Below are 22,293 nucleotides of genomic sequence, written 5' to 3'. Positions count from 1 at the left end.
TAAAAATAAAAGTTCGGAGGAAATCTGTTTTCAAGGGTAATTTCACTGAAATCAATATTAAATCTCAAAACATTTAATGGAAATAACATCTTCAGTGACGACCGCACTTTTCAATCCAGCCATGCCGCTCTGCCATTTTTATTTATCTGCCTCATAATTCATCTTTGCCATCCTGAAACTAATCTTGCTGGGGTTCAAAAGGGATCCAAAAACTGGAAGAGGTTAGAACGTCTCCCAACAACATCTTCTAAAAGGTGCCTCTGTATCTCGGCAGTCTCATTTACCATGCCGGTATTTAGCAGGCAGGAAGAAGGCAGAACAGACCTCTACAAAGACCACAAATTTCTTGCTTTTGCAGCCTTGGCTTTCCAGTGAAGAACCCGTTTCCACCAGCAGCTGCAGTTACATCAGCTACACAGGCTCAAAGTAGTTTTCCAGTTTCCTAGAGTTTTGGCCCAAGCATGCGTTTTATCTGTTCTCCTTATCCCATCCAGCCACATTCACTGTCAGGAGAGTTCAGGTGATTGATTACAGCCTGCCTGAATTCAAAGTAGTCAAATTAGACATTAATGTTGTGCTTAATGCGCTGACACAAACAAGGTCATTGGTTGCATCAAGACTAATAGGAGATGACACACACTGGGACTGCATGGCCCAGGGGACTGGTAACAGGATGAAAAGTTTTCAGTTTATAGCCACTATTTCAATATCAAGCCTGATCCTACAGACACCCTATCCCCGGACGCACTGCTCAGCAACCCGCCTGAGATCCACTGACAGCACAAACCCGGGGCAGGAGCACCCAGTCCTCTGTAACCTCAGGACAGAGGCACCGCTATCATCTCCACTGCAGCCAAATTTTGATCGCTGTCAAGATTAACTACCCCCCGTCCTTGCTCCCAAACGTTGCTCCAAATTATATTCATCCTCCCTCCAGACGTGAGCTAACAAAATCAATAAGTAGTACCGAGTTTAGGAGGTGGTGTAAAATACCAGAAAAGAAATACAGAGAGTCCTAGGAAGTCAATAGTGCCATCAGAAAGGTGAAACCATGTTCATCTTGGAAAAATACCAACTAATTAATCTGTGGGGAAATAACACAGAACCACGATACTCCACAAGAAAGAGAAAGTTGGAAAAGTGAAAGGTATTGGGATCCTCTAGCAGGAACCTGTAGCTCTGCTTGGACAGCTAGAGCCCAGCAGGGCGAAATACCCATTACCGGCCCACCTGACAGCATGGGGATGGAGAGAAGACCGCTGAAGCAAAGTAAAACACAATTTTCTATGGATAAAAGGCGGCGCTATAAATGAGAACATGAAATACTCGGAACCCGTTTCCAAGACCATCTCTCTACGCACTGTTTCAAGGATGTGAGGTTGTGTCTCCTGGCTGCCACCAAGGCCCTACCTCAGTGCTTTTCATTGCCTAACCTTTAAAACAGAATTGTTTTATTTAGAATAACAGCAAGTTCCTATTGAGAAGCTCCAGCAACAACTGTGTCTGGTTGTAATTTTATACCTGTTTTCCATGGCAGAACCCCCTGGCTCTCAGGAAACCATGGGGTATTAACTGTATCCCAGAGAAACCGGCACGTCTTCTGCCGCGGTGGATGGGCAACTGCTCCGAACTGCTGCCCTCTTCACTTCCAAACCCCAAACACTCGAAAGTCTCGCTTTTAGGGTATGCTTTTAATAATGAATATTGGAGATGCAGGGCTGAAGAAACAATCTCCGTCCTGAGAAGGTGTGAGTAGTCCCACCTGTGGCCATCCCGGGCACGCTCTCCTGCACCCTGCCTTTGAGCACTAAAATGGGAAACCTAAATGACTTGCTCGTGTTCTTGCATGACATGGCGCAAGACTTTGTCTTCCTTGAGCCAAGAGGTAAAAAAAAATTCAGGGCTTGAAATTGCAAAGAATTAAGACCTACTATCAGCCAAGATGGCGACTGGATCGGAGAGGCCTGTTTCCCTCTGAATTTCTCCTTGCTGCCGTGACGTGCTCACACTGAAAATTTTCCCTTGAGCAACTGCCTGACTAAAATACAGCACGCCCTTACCATAAAGCCCTTTGTTAAAACATCTTTGCCATAAAGCTGCAAAACCTTGGCTCCCAAGTACATTAAATCCTTATAAACCTGCCTTCATTTTAACCGTGCAGTATTTCAAGACACAAAGCGCTTCTTCCGAGAGATAGCACTTTAATGAGGAAAGGGGTAAAATATATAAACCAAACCTCATTATAGCATAATTTCTAGGAGACAAGCATGCTGTTATAAAAAGAAGCCATGGCAATTGCATTTCACGTGGCTTGAAGATTTAATACTTTTAAAGAGCCACTGCTACTTTCAGCCATTTGGTGTTGTTTTGTTTTGAACATAACAGAAAGCAACCAGAATTATGGGTCCACCGTCAGCTATATATTTTATATTCTGTAAATTGTTGCAAATGGTGGATTCAACTCTACTGCATGCTCACAAAATGTAATGTGGATTGGACAGTAAGGGACTGACTACAAGTTACTGTGCATACTTTTACCTTTAAACCTCTGCGTTCTTAAAGGTTGTTGCTTTAAACATGATGATATAGTGTGGACATGGTAAATTACCCAAACGATATCCAATTCATACTGGACTGAAAGCCCTTGTAATGATACAGCTTGTTCACGTGTTAACAACAAAGTCAAAGAAACTCACCAAAAACCTCACTACAAGAAAAATCCAGGGTACTGACAGACAAATGAAAGTGATGGATGTAACACGATTTAATACCACCTCTCAGAGAAGCCAGGGTAACTGGCACATCAAAGGGGCTGCAACTGGTTTCCAAAAATGAGAATACTCAATTTTTCTAAAACCTGAAACTCCGTTTCTTTCTACGAAATGTCAGATGGAACAAATTCCCGCAGCCAACTAGAAAAATGTAACTGGAAAAAACTCTTCTCCCAAAGAACAAACTATCTATCTATCAAAGGAGCATCCTGAATTACATTGGTCTGGAAGACTTTTAAACTTAATCTAATAAAAAAGCCATTATTGATTACAGTTCTTCCACATTAGTCTTCCAGTTGTAACCTCTGAAATGAAAGCTTAGCAATGATTAGGTATTTACTACAATCAGTAGAGAAAAATAGTGAAAAAAGATGAGCATAAAGGTCACCAGAGAGACAAGGTAATTTTTTTTTTTTGAGGAGGGAAACAAAACAAACACCACCCCCCCCCCAAGCCCCCCAAAATAACCCCACCCCAAACCCAACAACAGCAGGGGGAATGCACTTCACGGCAGCTTTGACTCGAAGCACATATAACACTGATTGATGGATACTGAAAGTGAAGACACCAGCGGAAAATTAAACCCAACCAAGCACCAAAATTGGGACAGTTTTTTTGTGTTTCTTGGTACTACTTTAGAAAATTATGCAAGAAGGGTCAGAATTTCAGCAAATGATCATTTTAGCTACTGTCACAGATCTGGGTCAACAGCAGGGTAAAAAGCTGACACGTAACTGATGCCTATAACCTGGTTAGGATAAGCATTTCCTCTTATCTCTTTGCTGTAGCTCATCATGAATGAAATCCTGGACTGAAGGGTGCTTGTTCTCCCTGATTACCAGAAGGTTCAACACTCACTACATGGCTACGGCGATGGAGTAGCACTTCTGATTGCAGCTCTCAGAGAGGACATCTGAAGAGAACATAATACACCAACCCTTTTTCTAAATACAAAATCAATAACCTCGCCTTTGGGTCCTGCTTCTGAGATACTTTTACAGTTGTCATTTCTACTGATGTGGCTCTTCTTTCCATGCTTACAGTAGAAGGACAACAGGTTCCTCCCTCACCACCATCGCTCCCCTGTCAGTCACAAGGGACTTTTCCAGCTCTTAGCAACTTTGCCACAGGAGAAGACATCGGGCTGGACAAGTCTGAGTCAGCATGTCAGCACACAAATTATCCCAGGATGTCTGGCATTAAGGCAACCCAGCCTAGCATGTGCCTTCCCTTAACTCAACTTTTACTTGAACATTTCTCTGCTGGGCTGTGCAACTAAACCTCAAGGAAGAAGACAGCTGCAAGCAAGTGCACGTGCTACTTTTGTTTTACAACCTTCCCACTTCCTCCCTTAATAACAGGGGGTTTGGGGTGCTAGAAACGAGAAGCCTTATCACAAATGTTTAATGAGACCCTGAGCTACCAGGTTAGCTGACATGGAACTGTTAACAGTGAATTGGCTTAGAGACGGGGGCAGGGGGAGAGGGGAGGAGAAAAAGGAAAAAAAAAAAAAGGGAGACAGCGAGAGCAAGGGAGACAGAGACAGCAACCAATTCAGCTGCAAGAAATCAAGCTAAATCAGTCCCAAGTGCCCATGTTGGAGAGACTTGATCTCATACCTTGCTTGTTATCAAGGCACTCCTGATACGAGTCAGCTCCAGTTCCGTTGCGGTCTACAGACAAAACAAAAAGTTTCATTCATATCAAACATAAATATTAGAAACGTCTCAAATGGCAGCCTTGCTGGAGCAACATGTTATGTGCAAATAGCGCTAGTTCTCTAGGAGGCCACGCTGGTTCGCTGACATAAACTGTGACTTGTTATGAACAAGCTGCAATAAACTGACACCAACCCGCTATGAGAAATGTATTTTTGTCCTGGCAGTAGGAGCAGGGTGCTCTCCTCCCAGCCCTGCCCATCTGTCTCCACACCGGTGCGGGCACAGGGTAGGGGATTACAGCTGCAGCTGCTCTGAATGAGTTCCTTAAGCACATGGAAGATGGAATACTTGGAGTTAAATCTATCATTACACCGTCCGCTGCAGGCCCTACAAAACCACTGGTTTAAAGCAGCAGATCCTGAGCTACAGTCTGGAACAGACTTCTCTGTGGCTTGCGGTGCTGCGCTCCCTGTTGGTTTTTGGCTGCTGCATGGTACTAAAGATGACTGAAAAGACAAGAACATACTTTCCAAATATTACTCTTCCCGGGAAGCAATGTTACTGCAGTTACCACTGGGGTTATTTGATGCAGCAGCAGGAGAGGAGCTGGTCTGTGCCATGGGAACGGGGGAGAAGCTGAGGCTCCTGTACTCCCACGTGCTCCACGCAGGGAACAAACCAGCTCCCAAGCACAGGCGTGGTCATGCAAGTGGCATTTCGCGGCCAGCGTGGATATCACCTAACAAAACCCTTCATCTGCATTAGAGGTTCAACTAGATCTCATCAGCTGTGTGTAAAAACGGTTTCAACTGTAGGTTAGCAGAATCAGGTTACAACATGGCCTGGACCTCAAAAGCAAACCAAAGAATGTTCCAGCGTGGCTTCCCCTCCTGCTTTACAATCCAGTTCGACCACAAAAAAAGTCTGGATGGTCCTTGAGAAAAAAATATTAAATACATCTGTAAACCCTGGATAAACTAATGCTCTCTCAGCAGCTTACACGCACCTTACATATCATGCTCAGTATGAGGAGTAACACAGCTGAGCCCACGTGATGGGTGTTTGCACACACTAAGGGTCCACAAAAAGTGAACGTTTTGTACATCACACATCTAAGAATGCACGTGCTGCTAAAATCAGCCCTGTTGTATAACTACCAAACCACGCCACCAGGTCACCCGTGGCAGAGCACTCCTACCATACCAACTCCAGCTGCACTGGAGGCAGCTCCTCTACTAGAATAGTTTTATCCATAGGGTGATCACAACTAGTAACAAAGCCACCGTTGCGGGACTTGGAGTTAGCACCCCATTAGGCTGAACTGGGCAGACAAGCTATCCACGCCAGTAATAGCATTTCAGTCTCACCAGCACAACCTGGTTCTGAATAGCAATTCAGAGAACCAGCACAACAGCAACAGGTTAATTTCTTTCTAAAGATGCTCTTCAGGACCAAAAGATTAGAAACATTGTTTACAACAGAAAAGAGACACTACTGAGAACACCTCCCGCCCAGGCACCTGCAAACAACTCTACTTCTGCACCTCCAAAAGCTGACCAGCCCCTGAATATGATGGCTTTCTGGCATTTCTCACGTGTGGCAAACACCTTCCCACACAAACCGCCCTTCCATCTTTGCTCAGCCAACAGCCAGTGATGGATCCTTGAACGTACCAAGAGATCCAGAACAGAGTTAAAAGGCTTCACGTTCAGCAACAGTATTTAATGCACAAAGAAGCAAAAATTAAAGTTGCCCCACCGTTTGTGTTGCGTAAATCCCAGATAATGGATCTTCTCCCTAATCCTAATGAGGCCTTCCTATTAAAATCTTTATCAGCTCTGCAGATTGCCCAAAGGCTCATCAGTTTCCCTATCTCTCAGTACCAAGATCTGCTTTAACTTTTACAAATAGCTGTAAGATATTTCTCAGCTTATCAGCATTGCCAAGCAGCCTGTCTTATCATTACTATTGCAGATAAAATAAATGAGCTCGGGATGATATGAATAATGGCATTTTCTGTAGGATGGTTTCCCATTACATTTTCAACAGATTGTAGATTTAAACTTCAGCACAAAAGAAAAAAATAAAAAAGAAGCGGAGGGGGAAAGGTGTTGGTTTTTTTCCTCCCATTTACCTTCACTGTCTTAGAGCGTAGGCTACGGTTTTAAGCTCACCTGATGGGAGCTAGTAATTAATTCTGAAAGGGAGCAGAAACACCTCAGCTCCGCTTTCTCTGAAGACCAAAAGCACTCTTACTTCTGGGATGTTTTTTCAGCTGCATTTGTTGGAGAGAAGCAAGGGCTAAATTGCACTCTGCCTAATGAAGCCATCTTCATTAGTTTGCTCCTTTCCCTAGCAGACTAGGAATACCAGTCAGATTGGGAATTGAAATCATGAAAAGCAACAGAACTGCATTTGAATTAAAAGACTAGGCTACAAAGGTCTCCGACGTCTGCTCCGGGCTGATTAGCACGAGGCGCGCGTGGCACCGTTGCGGCACAGAGCGAATTTCACAGCGCACGTTTGCGGATAAAGGCAGAGCGTTCGCGGGAGACAAGGAAGCTGAAAGACTAACACGTCTCTCCCTTTTCATGACAGCGAGCAGGGAGGTCATGTTCTGGCAACCATTTTCTGCCTGGTCCCTGCAGCAATCACTACAGGGTTAAACGCTTTTCCGCTCCCCAAATTCCTAGCCCTGTCACCGTATCAAGGTTATCTATTATTGGCAGTGACAGGTGAAAATTAATCTCCTAATTATTTCTTGCTGCGTAATCTGCACTGAAGAAGTAACATAAAAGGATTACAGTACACCCTCTACGGAAGGCTTTGCTAGAGAGCCAATCATCCAGGGAGATAGAAGGTATGTGGTAAAGAGATATTTATGAAGGATTTCCAACCATTTTGAAGGCAGACTATACTATAACTTTATAACCTACAGCTTTGGAGGAAGGATCTACTTGCAGGTATCTTAATAGCCTAAATGCTTTTTAGTGTTGATTATTCCATGGGAAAAAACCCCAAGATTTATATCTGTTACGTCCCCGAGTCTCCTTTGGTATCGCAGTTGCTGCAGAAACAGCAGCCACATACAGATGTTTTTTACCCCCCACAGAAACATTATGGCAAACAACATACCCAGCTTGCTTTAACTCAATATTAAAAATCTTGTAGCTACCTTCCACGGCAGTTTAACTGTAACATTTTTTCAACAAGAACATAAGCTAGACTGAATACTTTCAAAATTAAAAATATTTTTTTAAAAAAATCTCATTTTGTAAGCAAGCTAGAAATATCTTTGGTAACAACATAAACAGCCACCTTGAAATGCTGTCTTTGTGTAAACTCTAACTCTTCTCCTACCACCCACCAGAAAGTAAGGTTTATTTTTATAGTGTTAAAGGATACACATTTTATTTGTCTTTAACCCTTTCAACGCAGCCATAAAAGGTACAAACAGATCTTTTGGAGAACCTGTTTTTCTATATCCATGTCAACAGCACCATCCTGGTTTAAGGTTACAAGAACCAACGATGACAGGTTGCCATTCTCACCATTTAAAATGACGTTAGCTACCTTGAGAGCTGCTCTCAGGCCAAACCGTGCTGGTGAGATGGCTAATGCTGGGGTCACTGTCTGTAAAACTCCGGCAGGGTAACGGGGCAGGGCAGCGAGGAAGATTACCACCCCAGCGTCACCATCTGCAATCAAGTCCTTCCACCAGCATCAGTCAGCTATATTTTCAGTTTCCTTGACGGTGACCTTTTCTACAGGGTGCAGAAACACCACTAATTCCTTCATGCAAACTCTCCGTGCTTAAATCCAGCACCGTTTTCACCTTTTTGGAAAGCCAAGCCCTGCCTCAAACTGTGGAAGCAACACACTGGTGAGCAGTGAGCGGCCACCACTCTGGTTTGCATTTCCAATGATCAGGATCTCACAACTGAGTCACAACATGAGGCGAATCAGAACAGATAACCGACACTAAACCGAGCCACAAAATAAAACCATCAAAAAGAGACTAAAATTGTGACCGTCCTACGAAACCCAGCCACACCTCAACGGCTGCAATGTGTGCCGGCAGCCACGAGGTGGCACACAAAATACTACAAAATATGATCAATGAAACGCTGAAATCGGGGCCTGGGCTTCGGAACAGCCATTGCACCTCTAACTTCCTAAAAACAGTGATAGCTGTGCAAACCTGCCTCCATCAGCAGAGCCGCCATCGGGGCTCGGCACCACCTCGGCTCCCGGAATCTGCGTAAAGGCGATTCTCAGAGGAACCCGCAAGGCTGCAACACGCTTGTCACTCAAGGGACAAAAGCTGGGCAAGCCATTCGAAAAACTAACTAGAATCACCAGCGCTCAGATTTCAAACCAGCAACTCAAATTAGGCGAATTCCCCAGCAGTGACAGAGGTGTTAAGATCGCTCACCTTTCCTCTGTTGGTTTTAACACCTCCGAGCCCGTGCGCGGGCAGGCACTGCTGGCCAGCTCGGCGTTCGGTTCCGGGAGGCTAACCGCTCGCTCTGGACTCCGAGCATGAAAAATGCTGACGGGCAGGTGTGTGGAAATGAATTATTTTCCTGTTTAAGGCAACTGTTACTAAAAACGTACGGCTGTATTTAAGTCATTTTTAACAAGCGCTTCCTTCTCCATCCAAAAGTCAGCTCCGAGGCAGTCCTTGGGATATTACGAGGACTCTGAAAATGCGTATCCGGCTACCGAGTTTTATTGAACCCACATCATCATGTACACGCATTTCTATATATTCCACTTCCACCAGCACGAGGATAAGGTCATTCGTGTTTACCCCATGAAGCCTAGAGATTTGCTCTTCCTTAGGACCTACTTTCAATAGATAAACAGATATAATTTAATGAAGCCTAGAACAGAACATAAGCCCTTAATGGTTTACCCTTGGTGTGAAATAAGGAAGGAAATTATTCACTAGCATCTCTCATTTTGTGGACGTTTTAATCTTACGGTTACCTAATCGCTTACATCGTAGTTATGAGAACAAAAGAAATGTGTATGGAGGCAAAGCACCCACCTACTAACGTATCAGTACTACTTCTAACAAGCCTATTTTTCAGTAGTATGTTTTGCTTATGGAAATCTGAAGAACAAATTCCTATCCATAGGCATTTTCCCCAAATGCTCCATCACCAACCCCATTATGCGATGCAGAAATTCTCCCAAGGGATATTACGTAATGGCAATCCCTCCTTCCTCTCCCTAGGGAGTATATTTCTCATTACATCTCCCGGTAATTGATCAGTCTAGGAAATCATTTCTGGTAAAACCATATGTTTCTTTACCTAGTTCAGAATTTCCATCTTTATTCAGAAGGATAAAAGACTGCAAGAAATGCTAAAATTTCTATTTCTGATACAGAATGCCAATCTTTGCTCAAACATGCTATTAAGCGAAGAGCAACACATTCTTGTACCTGCCTGACTTCAGGTCTTGTAAATTCATAAAGTCATTAAAATTAACCAGCTTACATCTCCTATTCCGATGATACAAATAATTTTACTTGACTGAATCTTCTATAATGGCTTTAGAAAGACTGCTTCATATTCAAATATATCCAGACACCAAGACAGCACAGTCCCTAGCCATTACGGGTCACTCAACCCAAGGGAGTCAAGGGGGGAAGAGAAAAAAAAAAAAAAAAAAGAAAAAAAAAAAAGAGAGGTTTGAGGCAGAAAATTACATACACATCTGTGCTTTCCAAAAGTACCGTACAGCACAGACTGGCTCCCTGAAGAATGCAGCCCTTTTCACTGCCACTTTTGTCAACATATCACCATTAAACATCTTCACAGTTTTTAGTTTAAAAAGCAACAGCAGCAAACACTAACATTTGCACCCCTTACCAACAGTTAACACTTCAAATCGCAACGTTCTTGCAAAATCAGAGCAAAATAAATATCAACTACTGCTAAATGCCTGTAGTTTATCACTGGAATTTGAAGCATACTCCAATCCCTTTTTTAACTTAAAAATACCAGAGCTACTGGTGACACTGCTATTCGATTTAGCCAGCACAGGCCACACGGTCCAACAGATGACTGCATGTCCCGATAGAATAACACCGGGATATATTTTGCTCCTTCGTTTATTTATGAGAACAGACCGCCCCTCTCTGATAAACAAGGCTTAAGGTTTCACTCAGAATAACCCACCTTCCAAATAAAATAAAATTTAAAAATCGCTCTGTACTAGCAAAAACTTGGTATCCAACTAAGTAAAATACTGCCTTCCTTGTTTTATAGCACTAATCTCCGCTGGAAAAGAAAATTGGGCAGCCCAAGCTAGTGCCTTTTGGCTTTAGCACAGGGCAGTTTTAGGGAGCTGTTGTCAGCAAAGAAGAAAATTCTTGGAGAGCATTAGGAGTCTGCCACTTGTAGGAAGTTAATGCTGTGCGTACAAATCTAGCAGCCCGCCCTTGTAAGTCCGTATGTGGGGAAAATCGGATTTATACATAAACATAAACCTCTGAAGGAAATTCTGATCAGGGATGACCAGAGATTTAACTCTCTAGAAAGAAGAATGGGAAGACCCTATTCTCCCGTAATGCCTTAGCAGCCTTTTTCAGTTGAGCGAGGCTTTCTTTCAAGAATTGATAACGAAGTAAATAATTCCAGTTTCTGCAGCACAGGGGAGAGTGGTTAAGGACGATCTCTGAGACCCAAAGCAATCATTCAGAACAGTAACTTACATAACAAGAAATTATCTTTGTTACAAAATTAGGTTAAAAGGACCTCAGATACTGTAATATTACAAAAAATCAGGACATGCCTTGAGAAGATTAGCTAGCAAGCAGCCTCCTGAGATAAACACGCAACTTCAAGAAGATTTTACAAGCCTAAAAACCAGTTTAAATTCCAGAGAGACGTACAAGCCTTTGCCATTTAAGAAGGTCCCCCTTTCCTTCCCTCTGCCCTCGCCTTATTCCTGAGCTCTCTTTCCAAACCATCTCTAGTTAACCAGTGACCTGGAAATCTTACTTCACCCCCCCCCCCTTTCAAATTTGTCACTTTTAAACACACAAGGTTTTATTTCTTAATTGGATTAAATTTTTCTTTCAAGGTAAGCGGAGGGGGCACAGAAGCAGAGGCAGGGACAGGACCGACGCCTGGGCAGCCCACCCGTGCCCCGCGTTTCGGCGTGGCCAGCACAATCTGCCAGGCTCGGGGAGGCGGCCGGCTAATTTCTCAAGCCAAAAGACACATGGAAAAAAACAAGCAACAAAAAAATCCACGAAGACCATTTTAAAACTTGCTCTTCTTTGTGACTGGAGGGGCTCTGGCCTGCGCCCAAGGGGTTAACCGCCAGCTCCAGATTTGGAGGTTTGTTACCGTTTTTAATAGCCAGCAATCCCAGACACACATCGTCCCCAACCGGCAGCCCGCTCCAACACCCGGCCTGCCGAGAAAACACCCCCGAAGAGCCAATTCGCGCTGTTCTGCTGAAGGGGACCACTGCGCGCCTCCAAAGCCGCTCTGCGGACGGCTGCCGGGTCGCGCCGCCGCGGTCACCCGTGGGCGGGAGCAGCCCGGGGCCGCCCGGGCCCAGGGGCGCGGGTGCCGCCAGCGAGACTCGCCCCGGCCCCCCTCTCTGCGCCCCGACGAAGGCAGCGATCACCCCCCCTCCTGGAAGTGGGGGCCGGGGGGGCGGGGGGGGGAGAGGGATGCGGTCGCAGTGGAGGAATGCGCGAAATAGGGTGAAAAAAGGCAGTTTGGGAGCACATCGCATCCCGGCAGCTCCTCGCCGCTACCTCTCTTTTTCTCTTTTATATTTCAACGCGCCCCGTCTCCCCCCCCCAAAACCCCCTTCTCCGTAAATCCGTAGGGAGAGCCCCTCGGTTTGCCTGCGGGGCGGGCACCGGCCGGCTTCTGCCCCTCCGCACCGCGGCACCCGCGGGGAGCCAGGGACGCCAGCCGCCCCCCGACCGGAGAGGGCTGGGGCGGGGGGCCGGCAGCCAGCGGCCGGGAAAACCAAACCACCTCGTCGACGGCACCCAAAGAGACACCACCAAAATAAAAATTAAAAAAAAAAAAAGAGAGAGAGAGAAGAAGAAACAGACAAAAAAACCGCACGCACACAACCATTGCACCGGGCGGAAAACGCGGCGATTTCCTTCTCCCGTCTGACCGCAAAGCCGCCGAACTCCCCGGCTCCCGCAGCCCGGCTGAAAAACACTTCCCCCGCCGAGAGGGGGGCCGGGGAGGGGGAGAGGAGAGGGAGAGGAGAGGGAGAGGAGAGGGAGAGGAGAGGAGCCGAGCCCCGCGGGGGTGGGGGTCCCCGGCCCGCAGGCCCCACCCGCCCCGCCGCTACTTACCCCGCGGCGCGCAGACCATGGCGAGCCCCGCCGGCGAGCCGGGCCCCCGCGGGATAATCCACAAGGCGAGGCCGGGCGGCCCCCGCGGGCGCGGCGCGGCGCGAAGCCGCTCGGGGCCCCCCCGCCGCGGCACAACGCGGCGCCCGGCCCGGAGGTGCCCCGGGGGTCCCGCCGGCCCCCGCCGCGGCGCCTCCGCCTCCTCCCGCCGCAGTCCTCCGCCGCTCGCTCCTCTTCCTGCGCGCTGTCGGGGGGCGCGGGCAACGCGGCTCCTCTCCTCGCTTTTTCCTCCCTTTTCCCCCCTCGACTGGGTTGGGGTTTTTTTGTTTTGTTTTTTTTTCTCCCCCCTCCCCCCCCCCGGCCGAACCCGGGGCTCAAAGTTTGCGCCCCCTCCGCCTCGCCCCGGCGGGGCTGCGCCCCCGCCGCCCGCTCAGCCCCGGAGCCGCCGCGCAGACGGCGCTAGGGGTCCATCACCCGCGGGGCCGCGGCGGGGCGAAAAAAGCACGCGAGGGGGCGAAAAGCCCACAGACACACCAAAAAAAGGCAAAAAAGCAGCAGAAAGAGCGACCCAGGCGGCTCCGGCCGGCATCCGACGAGGGAGAGAAGGGGGAGCGATCAGCGCCGCAGGCAGCCCCAGCCCGGCCCCATCTAGGGGCTTCCCCCGGCGGCGGGTTTCTTTCTCTCTTTCTTTTTGTGATTCACGCCTCGGTAGCCATTATTCCCAAACATGGACGAGGAGGAACCGCGCCGAAGCCCGCTCCGCTCCGCTCCGCGGCGGCGGTGCCGCTCCTCGGGCGCTCCGCGGCGCGACTGCTCCGCGCGGCCGCGCCTCCCGCCGCCCGCCCCGCGCCCGCCCGCCGCCAGGCGAGACCAATCCAGCCACGAGACGCGGATCCCCGCCGCCCCGCGCGCCGCGCCGCGCCTCGCGCGCGCCCGCCTGCCCCGCCCCGCCGCGGGGCACGCGCGGGACCCGCCGTCGGGGCAGCGGCCGCGGGGCGCGCGCCCCGGGCGCGCGCGTGCACGCGGTCCCGCAGCGGGGGCGAGGGGGGTGCGCGCTCCGTGGGCGTGCGTGTGCGCGCGTGCCTGAGCGCACGGTCCGCGCGGGCGCAGCCCGCGTGCCTGTGCATTGTCTGGGCGCGGAGCGTGTGCGCGGGTGCGCACCGGCTGTGCGGGCGCGGCCCGAACCCACGTGCGCGGGGGGCGTTTGCGCGTGGCCCGCGCGCCCGCGGTGTGCGCAGGTGCGCACGAGCCGCGTGTGCAATCTGCGCGTGCGTGCAGGGTCCGTCGGCGCACAGCGTGCCGCGTGCGCGCGGTCTACCGCTTCGTGCGGTCCGTGCGTGAGCCCCGTCTGCGTGAATGGTCGGTGTGTGCACAGCGCGTGCGGGCACACGGGCTGCGCGTGCACAGCATCTACGTCTGTGCACAGTCTGTGTTGATGTGCGCGGCCTGGGCGTACGCGCAGCGTGCACACACGCTGTGCGCCGTTTGCGTGTGGGCGCGCGCGCAGCCGGTACCTGGGCGTTTGCAGTGGCGGTGCGCGCGGGGTGTGCGCGTGGGCTCTGCGCGTGGGCTCTGCGTGCACCGTCTGTGTGCGTGTGCGTGGCTGGAGAGCGCGTGCAGTGTGTGTTAATGCTCTCTGCAGGGACGCGTGTGCGCGCGTGTGCGCACGCTTCCTTCCCACCCCGTTCTGCTGATGGGCCGAGGCTGGACTCCTTTCCCTCTATTTTCCACGTGAGTTGCAGCCTTCTGTGCCCCTGCGATGCACTCAGACCCGCAGGGGATTTGGATCGGGGTGGAGGGAGAAGGGAAAAGCACAGGAAATGTTTAATTGTGATTAACCTTCACATTGCAAAACAGTTGTTAGCAGGTATATTTAAAATATAATTACTATTGCAGTGATTCATAGGTGCTTTAATAAATGGTTGATCAATGGCCACGGGGGCCAACGATCCACGCTGCCTGACACGCCTGGTTAGTGCCTGCCGCAGCAAACATGATTCATGAGGACGGGGTGAGCCCCTGCCCTCCCTCTCCCCTTGCCGGAGCGGGGCCGGCGCGCCCACGCGCAGCCTTCACGCGCGGCCCCCTCCCCAGCCCGCAGCCCCCCGCGCGCTCGCCGTGCACCCGAAACGCCCCGTCCTGCACTGCCTGTCCTCGCACGGCTGCTCTGCCGCCTTCGCGGTGTCCGCACGTGGCCCCGGCACCGCGACTGCCTCTCGGGTGGGGGAACGGCACCGCCTGAGCGCGGTTTTCAGCTGGCCTTGAGAAATTATCTGAAAATCTTCAGGGAGAAAGGCGGCAAACATCTGTATACTATTAAATCCATTAGATGTGTTCATTATTTTATATTGATTGGTATATCACTACACAAAGTTAATATATTATGATTATTAGTATATTGTTAAATCATTAAATACGACAGCAGACGCAATAAATAATTTCCAGGGGATCTCTGCTGACATTTAGAAATTGATGGGTATGTTTTTCCTTTTGCATCCTGGCTGACTGCAGGACTGCAGCGACGCTCTGGCTGCTCTGACTGATCTCCTTCCCCTGCTTTCCTTTGCAAGTAAAGGCAGCTGAAAGAGCCTGCTCCGCCATGCCCAAGTTTGCATTTTAAAAGATGAAGCTGAATTAATACAAGCCCCAAAGAAACCTGTTGGACGAGGATATTCAAACCACTTGCATGAAACGGGGAGCCACAAGAAGGATTTACACCGGAGGCCGTATCTTGGTGTTGCTCAGGGAGAAGAACACCCTCTTGCAACACCAACGGGATTTTCGTGTGAAAACACAAGGATGGAGCTGCCCTTCCGCCAGCAGCGCTGCCACCCGCGTCCTGCAGGTACCCATCCCGGCGAGCTCTCCTGACTGCGGAGCACAGGAGCAAAAGCATCCCCGAACCCTCAGCCCAGACTCCAGGTCACCGGGGTTCGTGGATTTATGGCACAGCTCCTTGTGAAAGAGCAGATGTTGGAGAGCGCGCACATCTGTATCTTTACAGCAGGGGAGCTGGATGCCAATCAGGGTTAATTCGGGATAAATTTACAAGAGCGCACAGCATGACCCAAGGTACCTCTTTATTGGCCTACTACAGGCCTGCTAAATACATTGGCCGACTACTAGACATTAAAGCCACATGAGCTTATATGTTCAAAATGAATTTTACAGGAAGACACAGGGATAGAAAAAGGAGGAGAGCCTGTGTCACAAATGACATCCAGATGTGAAAACACTGTAAATACAAACATCAAAAGGCTCACCCCTCCACATTTTGCAAAGACAACATTGGAGAAAGGACTTGCTGCATTTAAACAAATATTCTCGGCAAGGAAGCCAAGGAGCCTGCTGTCCCCGGTGCACAGCAAACCCCCACGGATCCGAGTGGGAATTAGCCATTCGTCAAGGCAAACACGCAGCAAATATTACGCCATCCTCTAGACGGTCCCACCTTGGATCAGGGGCAATGAAAAGGGATGGAAGGGGAGGTGTTTTCCTAAGAAGACCAGAAGTTTAAATCTAATAACTCAAATCTGAAAACTGCACGCCAGAAAGCATGTGATTATTTAGATAACAGCCTCCAGAGCTATGACATACTTCTTACTAGAATCGATATCATTCAGGGACGGCTCTTAAGCCTTGCCAGTTGCATGAAATAGCTAAATAAATAGGTGCCTTTTAAAGCCTTGGTATTTGCCGCAGTGAAGATATGACTGGAGTGATAGCCTAGAAAATCTGGGATATCTGTAAACCACTCAGTAACTTTGTTTTAAGAAGACGTGGCAAATGAAAGGCCATTCCGCCAGAAGGGCTCTGAAGAGCCTGAAATCTCCATTCACATGCACCTACAGAGGAGGATGAACCAGCAGCGAGTCGCTGTGAGTGAAGGATGAGTGTTCCTGGAGCCAAGGACTCATCCCATCCGTCACCTGTCACACTGTCCCTTTCCCTTCTTACCTACCTCCAGCTGCAGCCGGACTCAACAGGGGACAAAGCCAGCTTGAAGAGGGACAGAAGAAACCTAAAGTAGTATCGATGGCAGCGGAAACCACTTAACACCCTTCCAGAAAGGCGGCAGATTGATGGGTAAGTGGTGCACGCAGGGTGCACTCTCAGATGTTTATTTAGTGTTCTCGGTTCAGCCCTCGAATGTGCAAACCAAGATGACAACACTGGGCGTTCCTTGCTTCTTGAACTCTCCTCTCGGAGCAGCCTGGCCAGGCATCGGGCTGGTGCAACGTGAAAGTGAAGCTTAGATGGGGTGTATTCTTGTTTTCTCTTTTCAAGATGCTATCTGACCACCAACACCTTACACGCAGCATGAGCAGACCACATGAGGGACTCCATGCCGAGCCTGCGCTAATCTCTTGAAGGTGCTGGAATGCCAGGGTGTGGGGGCAGCACGAGTACTCGCGCAGAGATGAGATGAGATGAGATGAGATGAGATGAGATGAGATGAGATGAGATGAGATGAGATGAGATGAGATAGGCTGTGGCTATTGTTTTTACTTAGGTCTGACTCAAGGCTGCAGGATCACAGCCATCCGCTCTAGCAGCGATATCTGTCCCAAGTGGAGAGCCTTCCCTCGAGGCAGGGCTCTAGCAGACTAGGCTGGTGCTTGAAGAGAGCACGGAGGACTCTCCTCACGCCTCGAGCCAGACCACGCTTCTTATTTTGCAGCTAAAAGCTTCAAGCAGTTTGAGACTGGCAGTGCTGACAGAAGGAGAAAGCACTTAACCATAGCGTTGCATAAAGATGTCATGAGGAAATCAGGATTTTACAGTAGAGAGAGTAGAAAAACACTCAGGAAGAGCTTGGATAAACTCAGGGCTAGATTCAACAAGAGACGCCAGCCACCTCCTGCACTGCATGCCCCCACTTGGGCTTCTGCTGGGAGGCAGCCGGAGAGAAATTTTATTGAATCTTTTATTGAATCTGTCTCTAGGCTGGTAGCTGCACTAGGTACCCTCACCAGGGCCTAAAAATAGAAGTGAAGTGACACAGGAATTTGCAGTGAGACTGTTAAAATATGCCCTGATTTGCTTTAAAAGAATGCCTGCGCTGGGAGAGGGAGCACGACGGGGGACAGCGTGGCACACCAGGCTGCCTACGGGCACCTGAAGCTGCCGGTGCTGCTGCCGAGAGCCCCGGCGGGCCCCGGCTGCAGACGGCGCGGGAGCTTGACTGCAGTTCTCCATCCCTGTGCTTGCTGGTGACGCACAGCTCCGCTCCTAGGCCTAACAACATACGCGCTGCAAAACTATGTGGCCATTGGAGTATCACATTACATGCAAAATCTATAGCTGCTCGAGAGCTTAATTTTGACATACAATTTTCACTTGCTGAACAGAAGAGGGAGGGGAAGCCTGAAACTGTCTAAACAAAAGAATGGTTTTTTCCACTGCACTTTCAAATGTTCATAAACCGAAGAGAATACAGTTAGAGACGGCCCTTCGCCTCGGGGCATCCAAGGCTATGGCTCCAATTAAAGAGAACAAGGATACAGGAGGTGGTACCTCCAGTCTGATTGCTCTCGCCTGGGGCAGCTAAGCCTCATGAATAAACACTGTTGACTCTAACTCTCAACAAAACAATTACACATTTGTTTTTAGAATACATTTTCTTAGCCTTTCCACTTGCAATTTTTGCTACTATAAACTAGCCAGGACAAGAATAAATACCTTTGTGATCCTCTAAACATCCTTGTAATTGCAGTACTTCACTCATGAATGTGTATTTCAACAGAAGAAAAGATCCCAAGCGATATGAAGAAATGTTCCTTTGAAGTAACCTTTCAGAATTAGATGCAAAATATTTACAGCTAATTATTATTACAAGGACTCCTGTACACACTGCCAGCTACAGGATTGAAAACCTTACGCACATATCCAGTTATCTTTGAAGAACGCAAACACAAGGAGGTGGGCGAGGAGACTTGTACTGAGGACTCCTGCCAAGCGTGGTCACCGGTGCGGTGCAGCCCCGGGGCCCCCCATCTCCCCATGGACCTGTCAGCCCCCCCGGACCTCCCTCCTGGCACCCCCCTGCAATCGGCCTGCAAGGAGGGCCCACGGGATGCCTCTGAGAGATGAGGGGGTGCTTCTGCACGCCAAAAGTGCCTGCTCAGCTATCTCCTGGATGCAAATGAAAGGAGTGGCAGGATTCCTATTGTTGGGGAAAGTCTAAACGGAATAGGCAGTGGATGAATCCAAGTGCAAATGGGTGCCTAACTTCCTCCCACCCCAAGCACCCCGCTGTTACAGCAGCCAAGACAAAACCTGGAGCTTTCATGAAGACAGAAAAAGAGCCCCAGCTGGCCCTTACAGCCTCACGTTTCTTGTAAAGGTGGATGCAGAATAAAGCAGAACCCTGCTTTCCTTCTGAGGATGGTGGTGGAAGGAGAAGAATGATTTACTCAACTTTGTAAGGAGTTTTCCCAGAAAACCAACCTATTGCTGCAAAGCTGAACAGCCAACCACCAACCACCATTTCAAATACGAAGCCTTGAGCTGTAGTTTCTCTACTTAGCACAAAAGGTTTTGGCCAATAAATACACTTTTTTTTCTTAGAAATGCTTCCTAACTGGATTATTATCCTCCTTCGCACTGTTAGTGCAAGGATGAGAAAATAGGGAATAGGAAAGTAACGGAGAGGCTGCTATCCTGGACAGGCGACGCTCAGGCTGTGGATTTGGGAGCGACTAAGCAATACGTTACCGATACTTGTTCCGCGTTCAAAGTCAGAAGACAAGTGATGCTGCCTGCTCCTATATGTTATTTATATATTGTGTTAAGCAACAATGTGCAAATGAGCTGGAGCACAAAATATCAGACACGGCAAGATGTTACAGCGCAGTACTACACAGCACAACAAAGATAAGTGACTCTCCGTATGGGGCCCTGTATCCTAGGAGTGTTTATACTTGATTGTATAATTGGGACCACAGCCAGCTCATCCTAAAATATACAGCGTGAGTATGGTTAGGCATTGCATCTGTAACATATACAACTTTAGATGTCAAAGCATCTTTGTTTGAAGTCAACAGCAATAAAAACTGCATTTGTACGAGAGCGTAGCATGTGGGAATACATATTGCTAAACCAGGATGTTAACACATGGCCCTCCTCGGTTTGGTGCTGCCAAAAGTATGCCTTTCAAAATCGGGATGAGCATGCCAATAATCTGTAGGATATTTTAAAACTTGGAGAAATGTACGGCAATCATCCAGGACTGGAGAAAACTCTTTTTGGGCAAATTTACCTTTGGTAGAAACTGGCACAACTCCTTCTACTTTGAAAGATTCGGGTCCTTCGCATATATGGACGTGCTATGTATAAAAAAAATCCACAGAAGGATTTTTCTGTCATGTTTCATTTTGCAGAACCTTTGCTTAGTCTCTTAGTGACCAATTATTCACTTACATAAGTGAGACTTTCAAGTGTATACAAACTTTCAAATGTACACAAACCTATCTTTTTAAGGTCGCTATCTTGATATTATTTCATTAAGGCACACAGAAATTATATCAGAACTGTGTTACGCTTATGGGATTTCTGTGAATTCCCTTTCTGGATATTAAACTTTAAACAAATATGACGATTGTATTCCAAGGGCTTGAATGGGCTGATGATTTTGAAAGTGCTACTTTGGCATCATTGTACAGCTCCCTTCTTTTATGTATGTTTTGTTAAAACACAAAGAAGCTCTATTTATGAAAAGCCAGTCTTAAATCTATAGTTTGTGAAGCCATAATTTGTGGTTGCAGTTGTGGTTAATTTAACAAAGAAAGCCTTTTGGTGCACAGTGCACCATACTTACTATTTTTCATAAACTATCAGAGCAAAAAAACCCCTTCAACATGTCAGATATATGATGATCCAGCAATGTTGCAATTTTCCAGCTCCTATTTTGTGGTATACCATATTATACGCACAGGAATGCTACATCATTTATTCTGGAGCACAGCCTTGTAATTATTGCTGGCAAACTACTAATTACATACCGCCATCAAATCTAACAATTTTCCCAATAAAAAAAAAATAACTACTTTCGTGTGGAATATAGCAAATACAGCCATGAGTGCACGCATGTTTTTATTTTAACACGCATGCCATACGGTATTGATCCTCCACTTATGTATACATCACCTAAAATATCTGTACCGACAAAATATCTGTACCGACAACAGGGGTTCTGCAAGCTCTGCGCTATGGTACAATGCCACGGGGCATGCGAGGTCTCAACCGGGAGCTCTGGTTCTGAACCGGTGTCTCCCCCCATCGGAGGGCCAAACCTCTCGGCTCACGTGCTTTTTGGCTTGGTCTAATTAAGATTCAGGCCCTGCAACAAAATGGGGGTTTAGATCTCGAGTTCCCCCAATTCCAGGATTGTTGTGTTTGGCATTGTGTCATTGGTTCATCTTCAGAAGCTACAATACGGATTTTCTTTTGTGTCACCCGCCGAGAGCAATGGTCAGCACTGCGGAGAAAGCCTATCAGCTGGTCAGAAACCTGCTTCTCTGCATCCCAAGGAATTCTAAGAGCTAGGGCAAATTGCAGTTGCAGAACCGCACAGTTGTGACTCGCTTCTAGGAAAAAGGAGGGATTGTGGGGGAGAGGGAGCACACAACAATATTTCCCCAAAGATAATGCCCTACCTACACTGACATTTCCAGAAATCGGCCACAAATTCGACAGCTTGGAGCAGCCCCGCCGTTCCCTTGCAGCACGGGAGGAGCACGGGCAGAAAAGCAGCAGATGGATATGGAAATCTATGAATGCTTCTACTCGAGGCTGTCCGTGTCTAACATGTTCGGGTGATTTAATGCACGCCTGTCCCGTGCCCAGGCTGCCTGTGGGCTGGCAGGGCACCACGGGAGGAACGGCGCTGCAGTCTCCCCGGGAAAACGCGGGGTGAAGCGGGAGCCACGGCGCTGCAGGGAGCCAATTACAGATTTGAGGCTCCAGGCTGGTCGCTCGCAGCATCTGCCCGAGCGGCTGCGGGGCTCCTGTGCTCGCAGCCGGCAGCAAGATTACCTGCAGGGCGGTGGATGACGCCGGCGGAGCTCAGCGGCGTGCTGGGGCGCAGGGCAGATGGGGCTCAGGGCTGCAGGAGCCGCTTTCCCCCAGCAGCATGCACGGCCCTGGAGGGCTTCCCTAACGCTCAGGGCTGCCCCGGCAGCCAAGGGCAGGGGAGAGAAGCGCAAACCAGCATCAGCTCCTATTGCATCCTTTTTCTTCTTTCACAGAACCCCCTCCCGGCTTGGGGGGGCTATTTCGACAAGCAGAAGAAAGGGAACAGCGGTGCCAATTCCCTGTGACACGACTTCCCCTGGATTCCACCCTCCCGAGCGGTGTGTTTGTGACTTGGCAATCAAAACATCTGCGAGACTCACTCCCTTTTAAAAACATGACAAACAGCATAGGTATGCGAGGCAATTTTCTTAATCTTTCTCAATTTTCTCCTATTTCAAAACTGCAGTTAAGGTTGACTGTGGAGCAAACCCCTTTCCTG

The 22,293-nt window shown here is 48.6% G+C and overlaps 1 protein-coding gene across 18 annotated transcripts in view; it reads right to left on the bottom strand.

Annotated features, from left to right (window-relative positions):
* Positions 1–22,293, bottom strand: part of FBRSL1 (fibrosin like 1) — a 555,468-nt gene that overhangs the window by 98,345 nt on the left and 434,830 nt on the right. For 15 of the 18 annotated variants that reach the window (XM_072879771.1, XM_072879790.1, XM_072879783.1 and 12 more), the window contains one exon: positions 4,391–4,444. The exons of the other annotated variants lie outside the window; for them this stretch is intronic. In XM_072879771.1, the coding sequence (XP_072735872.1) occupies positions 4,391–4,444 (54 nt within the window). The remainder of the gene's footprint in view (positions 1–4,390; positions 4,445–22,293) is intronic. 18 annotated transcript variants of the gene reach the window in all.

This window comes from Ciconia boyciana, chromosome 15 (genome assembly GCF_034638445.1).
Source record: "Ciconia boyciana chromosome 15, ASM3463844v1, whole genome shotgun sequence".
Lineage (NCBI taxonomy): Eukaryota > Metazoa > Chordata > Aves > Ciconiiformes > Ciconiidae > Ciconia > Ciconia boyciana.
Note: the sequence above shows the minus strand (reverse complement) of the source record. Positions and strands in the feature narration are given on the sequence as shown.